Source organism: Stomoxys calcitrans, chromosome 1 (assembly GCF_963082655.1).
Source record: "Stomoxys calcitrans chromosome 1, idStoCalc2.1, whole genome shotgun sequence".
NCBI classification, from domain to species: domain Eukaryota; kingdom Metazoa; phylum Arthropoda; class Insecta; order Diptera; family Muscidae; genus Stomoxys; species Stomoxys calcitrans.
The window spans coordinates 227,048,180-227,054,613 of NC_081552.1; the positions used below are offsets into that span (position 1 = coordinate 227,048,180).

The 6,434-nt window shown below is 42.7% G+C and overlaps 2 protein-coding genes across 2 annotated transcripts; one reads left to right on the top strand and one right to left on the bottom strand.

Annotated features, from left to right (window-relative positions):
* LOC106094608 (pupal cuticle protein G1A-like) lies at positions 1–723 on the bottom strand. The gene has a single exon (XM_013261834.2). The coding sequence runs from the start codon at positions 721–723 to the stop codon at positions 1–3; it is 723 nt and encodes a 240-aa protein (XP_013117288.2).
* Positions 724–4,356: 3,633 nt separating this feature from the next.
* LOC106094609 (cuticle protein 16.5-like) lies at positions 4,357–5,211 on the top strand. Its single transcript, XM_013261835.2, has one exon. The coding sequence runs from the start codon at positions 4,357–4,359 to the stop codon at positions 5,209–5,211; it is 855 nt and encodes a 284-aa protein (XP_013117289.2).
* Positions 5,212–6,434: the final 1,223 nt, after the last annotated feature.

The window sequence follows — 6,434 nt, forward strand, 5'->3', positions numbered from 1 at the left end:
TTAGAATCCCCAGTGGGTACCGAAACCATCGAAGCTCATGTGAGAGACCATGTTGGCTGGTGAGTAGTGGACAGTTTGGCTGCTACCATAGCCGGTAACACCAGGAGCATTGTGAGAGTAGGTGGTGGCATCGGGACCATGGTTGTAGGTGGTGGTGGCAGCAGGAGCGGCATAACTGACAGTCTTAGCAACAGCAGGGGCAGCATAGACAGCTGGAGCAGCATGAGAGTAGACAGCGGGAGCAGCATGGGAATAGACAGCAGGAGCTTCATGTGAATAGACAGTCTTGGCCACAGCAGGGGCGGCATAGACAGCTGGGGCAGCATGAGAGTAGACAGCTGGGGCAGCGTGAGAGTAGACAGCAGGAGCTTCATGCGAGTAGACAGTCTTGGCAACAGCTGGAGCAGCATAAGTCACAGTCTTGGCAACAGCAGGAGCAGCATAGGTGACAGTCTTGGCCACAGCTGGAGTGTAGACATTATTGTTGATGCGTGTATCCTCCTTGTGGACACTGGAGTAGGGAGTTTGCACAGATTTGGAATAGTGCGATACGGTGCCACCGAAAGAACGCACAACATTTTGTTGGGTCGAAGCAACAGCATCCACTGAGGGATTAACCACTTTGGTGACTACAGGAGCAGCAGCAGCGTAAGTGGTGACGGGAGCATAACCGGCATTAGCCACAGCAAAAAGGGCACACAAGGCAACAAATTTGAAAGCCATTTTATTGATGATTAATCCAAAAGAAATAAGTCACACAAATGTTTGTATTGTTGATTGCTGAGTAATCGATAAACGACTGTTATGATTTTACTGTTACTCTGCGGCATTTATATAGCAAAAATGATTTTTTGCAAGTTTTTTGGCTTTGTTTTGATTTGACCGTGTGACATTGGCGTGGTTAAATGGATTTAGGTCTAATCACTACGCATGGATCATGCGTTGATGATTGTTGTTGATCAGATAAAAGCAATAGCAGTTGTCTGCTCTATAAGTTAATGCATGCTATGAAACTTTAAATGGGTTAGTAGTGTCCTACAGAAAAAGAAAACTCAAGATTATAATAAATTTTTGTTAGGCTAACAAAACTGTAAAACTGCGATTTAAATCAAAAAGTAAAAAATAAGCAAATAAGGTTAGGAAGTTTTTTCTCCGCATGGAGTTGATGATTTACCTAAAAGGGATTTGTATATCCTACACCACTACTATAGTATAGGGTTGTTGTTGTAACAATATGTTGTATTGTTCTATCTTTGGTCTGCTTGGTTCTGCTGAGTGTCAAATTCAGGAACTCTGCGACTAAGGTGGGGTGTTTCCAGAGAGCCTATTACGTATAGAATCTGTCGCACGGTGGGAGAATATCGAAAAAAAACTAGAAACAAGTAAAAGCGTGCTAAGTTCGGCCGGGCCGAATCTTATATACCCTCCACCATGGATCGCATTTGTCGAGTTCTTTCCCCGGCATCTCTTCTTAGGCAAAAAAGGGATAAAAGAAAAGATTTGCTCTGCTATTAGAGCGATATCATGATATGGTCCGGTTTGGACCACAATTAATTTATATGTTGGAGACCTGTGTAAAATGTCAGTCAATTCGAATAAGAATTGCGTCCTTTGGGGGCTCAAGATGTAAAAGGATCGAAGTAAAGAGATCGATTTATATGGGAGTTGTATCAGGCTATAGACCGATTCCTACGATAATAAACACGTATGTTAACGGTCATGAGAGGATCTGTCGTACAAAATTTCAATCATATCGGATAATAATTGCGACCTCTAGAGGCTCAAGAAGTCAAGATCCCAGATCGGTTTATATGGCAGCTATATCAGGTTATGAATCGATTTGAACCTTATTTGGCACAGTTGTTAAAAGTCATAGTAAAATACGTCATGCAAAATTTCAGCCAAATCGGACAGGAATTGCGCCCTCTAGAGGCTCAAGAAGTCAAGACCCAAGATCGGTTTATATGGCAGCTATATCAGGTTATGAACCGATTGGAACCATACTCAGCACAGTTATTGAAAACTATAACAAAATATTCCGTGTAACATTTCAGCCAAATCAGATGAGAATTGCGCCCTCTAGAGGCTCAAGAAGTCAAGACCCAAGATCGGTTTATATGGCAGCTATATCAGGTTATGAACCGATTTGAACCATACTTGGCACAGTTGTTGGATATCATGATAAAACACGTTGTGCAAAATTTCATTTTAATTGGATAAGAATTGCGCCCTCTATAGGCTCAAGAAGTCGAGACCCAAGATCGGTTTATATGGCATCTATATCAAAACATGGGCCTATAGGGCCTATTTACAATCCCAACCGACCAACACTTATGAGAAGTATTTGTACAACATTTCAAGCGGCTAGATTTTCTCCTTCGATAGTTAGCGTGCTTTCGACATACAGACGGACGGACGGACATGACTAGATCGCCAGTAGGACTTCTTGAGCCAATAGGGCGCGTTATTCTCATCCGATTTGGCTGAAATTTTTCACGTAGTGTTCTGGTATAACTTGCAACAACTGTGTGAAGTATGATTCAAATCGGTAAATAACCTCATATAGCTGCAGACCTAGACCTAGCTGCTTCAATTGAAGCAGTCCACAGTGACTCTTTTGTTTTGGCGGACATGTAAATAGGTGATTGGTGTCTTGAGATCCTACGTTGTATGCACGGTAGATATGAGGGATGGTATCGTCTAACTTGGAGCGATACAAATTGAGTATAGAACGGGGGTATACTAATCTAGTCATTCCGTTTGTAATACCTCGAAATATTCGTCTGAGACCCCATAAAGTCGCTCTGAGTCGATCTAACCATGTCCATGTGTCCGTCTGTCTAGATCATGATAGCGGTTGAACGCTTAAAGCTAACCGCTTGAAAATTTGCATAGATACTGAATATCGATGTGGAGTGCTGGGGCTTGCAAATGGGCCATATATGTTCAGATTTAGGTATAGCTCCCATACAAACCGATCTCCCGATTTGATTTCTTGAGCCGCTGGAAGCCGCAATTTTCATACGATTTGGCTGAAATGTTGCATATAGTGTTTTGTTATGACTTTCAACAACTGTGTTAGGTACGGTCCAAATTGGTCCATAACCGGATATAGCTTCCATATAAACCGATCTTACGATTTGACTTCTTGAGCCCCTGGAAGCCGCAATTTTCATCCGATTTGGCTGAAATTTCGCATATAGTGTTGTGTTATGACTTTTAACAACTGTGTTAGGTACGGTCCAAATTGGTCCATAACCTGATATAGCTTCCATATAAACCGATCTTACGATTTGACTTCTTGAGCCCCTGGAAGCCGCAATTTTCATCCGATTTAGCTGAAATTTTGCATGTAGTGTTCTTCTTTGAATGTCAACAACTTTTCCAAGTACGGTCCAAATCGACCTATGACCTGGTATAGCTCCCATACAAACCGATCACCCGATTTGACTCCTGAGCCTTTATAAGCCGCAATTTTCGTCCGATTTGGCTGAAATTTTGCATGTAGTGTTCCGTTACGACTTTCAATAACTATGCCAGGTACGGTCCAAATCGGCCAATAACCTTATATAGCCCCCATATAAACCGATCTCACGATTTGACTTCTTGAGCCCCTGGATGCCGCAATTTTCATCCGATTTGGCTCAAACTTTGCACGTATTGTTTAGTTATGACTTTCAACAACTGTGCCTAGTACGGTCCACATCGGTCTATAATCTGATATAGCTCCCACATAAACCGATCTCCCGATTTGACTTCTTGAGCTCCTTGAAGCCGCAATTGTTGCTAACTTCTTGAGGTAATAACAAATGTAAAAAAAGTCCTTAGAAAGGAATGGTATAATGAGCCATCTATCCAGTGCGTGGCCCGCACTTGATAACATGTTTGTCTCTTTTTTTAGGCCTCTTAAGCAATGAAGTTTGATCAACATAAAAATCCATTGCTATTTCTTTTTTAAAATGGTTCAGCTTTGCCCGTTTTGCTCTATCTGCAATGATTCAACATAAACATGTCATCTGTAATGATGACTTTTAAAAGTCATCGCTAAATACCCAAAAACAATTATAACAATATCAACATTAGGAGAACATAAGGTATTAAATCAATTGAAAGAGGATTAGGCCGAGTTTTGAAAAACTAACAAAAATTTCGTTTACGCATTAACCAAGAAGGTCCCACCATGTTAAACCGTGCTGAACTGTCGATTCGAATTTGCAAATTTTGTGTTATTTGCTATATAAATGTGTATGGGCAACAGCAAATGCATAACATTCGTTCATCGATTACTCAGCAATCAACATTGCAAAACATTTGTGTGACTTTAAGTTGGATTTCGTTGGATTAATAAGCAGAAAAATGGCTTTCAGATTTGTTGCCTTGTGTGCCCTTTTTGCTGTGGCTAATGCCGGTTATGCTCCCGTCACCACCTATGCTGCTGCTGCTCCGGTAGTCACCAAAGTGGTTAACCCCTCGGTGGATGCTGTTGCTTCGACCCAACAAAATGTGGTGCGGTCTTTCGGTGGTACCGTTTCACATTATTCCAAGTCTGTGCAGACTCCTTATTCCAGTGTGCACAAAGTTGATACCCGTATCAACAATAATGTCTACACTCCAGCTGTGGCCAAGACTGTGACTTATGCTGCTCCTGCTGTTACCAAGACTGTGGTTGCTCCTGCCGTCACCAAGACTGTCTACTCGCATGAAGCTCCTGCTGTCTACTCACATGCTGCCCCAGCTGTCTACTCTCATGCTGCCCCAGCTGTCTATGCTGCCCCTGCCGTCTCCAAGACTGTCTACTCTCATGAAGCTCCTGCTGTCTACTCTCATGCCGCTCCCGCTGTCTACTCTCATGCTGCTCCCGCTGTCTACTCTCATGCTGCTCCTGCTGTTGCCAAGACTGTCTACTCTCATGCCGCACCAGCTGTCTATGCTGCCCCTGCTGTTGCCAAGACTATCTACTCCCATGAAACTCCTGCTGTCTACTCTCATGCTGCTCCTGCTGTCTATGCTGCCCCCGCTGTTGCTAAGACTGTCAGTTATGCCGCTCCTGCTGCCACCACCACCTACAACCATGGTCCCGATGCCACCACCTACTCTCACAATGCTCCCGGTGTTACCGGCTATGGTAGCAGCCAAACTGTCCACTACTCACCAGCCAACATGGTCTCTCACATGAGCTTCGATGGTTTCGGTACCCACTGGGGATTCTAAAAAAGTTCACCAAATAGTGCGAATTGTTGATTGTTAGTCTTACTTTTAATTAAATAAAAATTCAATTGTTGCTAATATTTAAACTAAACCTGTGTGTTCAATAAGTCAAATGAAAGGAGATATTGAAATGAGGATTCCGAAAAATTTTTCTTTTTCAACTTTCAAAATTAGTCAAGCATGAGTAGGACTCACCATTATCTCTTTCTCTTCTTATACATAAAAATCAATTTGTGTTTCTTTGTGTGTTCCTTATAGACTCAGAAATGGCTGAACCGATTTTTTTTGAAATTTCCACAGATGGTGCATAATGACCCCGTGGTGAAAATAGGGTACTACATTTTTTTTTATATCTGAAGGGGGGGCGGACCCTCCCCCTTACCCGAATTTTCAGAAACGCCAGATCTCGGAGATGGGTGGTGCGATTTATGTGTGCTCTCATATAGTACCCTAAAAATTAAATTTTGGTATCCAAATTTTGGATGGGGTACCTAAGGGGGCCGCCCCACCCTACAACCTACCAAACATATATTTACAAAAATCATAACAATATGGGACTTCAATTAAAGGTATTTAGGATAAGAAAACGTATCTGATATCCAATTGCCGGACCAAGTGCTAGGGGGGCCACCCCAAGCCCCAAAACAACCCTAAATCGGAGAATCGGACATATTTACCGACCATGGCAATATGGGATTAAAATGAAAGGTATTTGCGAGTAGAATACGAATCCGATATCCAAATGTGGGACCAAGTTTCTGGGGGTTCAACCCTTCCCCAAAACACCCCCCAACCAAGACTTCTTTACTGACCATGGGAATATGGGGCTTAAATAAAAGGTATTTGAATGTAAAATACGAATCTGATATCTAAATATGGGACCAAGTGTTTGGGGGGCCGCCTCTCACCAAAAACATCTCCCAAAGGGGACAAATTTACGACCATTGCAATATGGGGCTCAAATGAAAGGTCTTTGGGAGTAAAGCACGACTTTGATATCAAGATTCGGAAAAAGTGTCTATGGGGCCACCCCCCACCCCCACAACACCACCCAAATAGGAAGTAGTTGCTGACTATTGCAATATGAGGCTCAAATAAGAGGGTTTTTAGAGTAGAACACGAATCCGATATATATTTTCAAGGCCAACTCACTGAGTGGCCGCCCATCCCCCAAAACACCCCCAAGCCGGTCATGTATGCTGACTACGGAAATATGGGGCTCAAAT

What these genes read in the sequence shown, in the direction of transcription:
- LOC106094608 (XM_013261834.2), bottom strand. Translation starts at nt 723, where the DNA reads ATGGCTTTCAAATTTGTTGCCTTGTGTGCCCTTTTTGCTGTGGCTAAT.
- LOC106094609 (XM_013261835.2), top strand. Translation starts at nt 4,357, where the DNA reads ATGGCTTTCAGATTTGTTGCCTTGTGTGCCCTTTTTGCTGTGGCTAAT.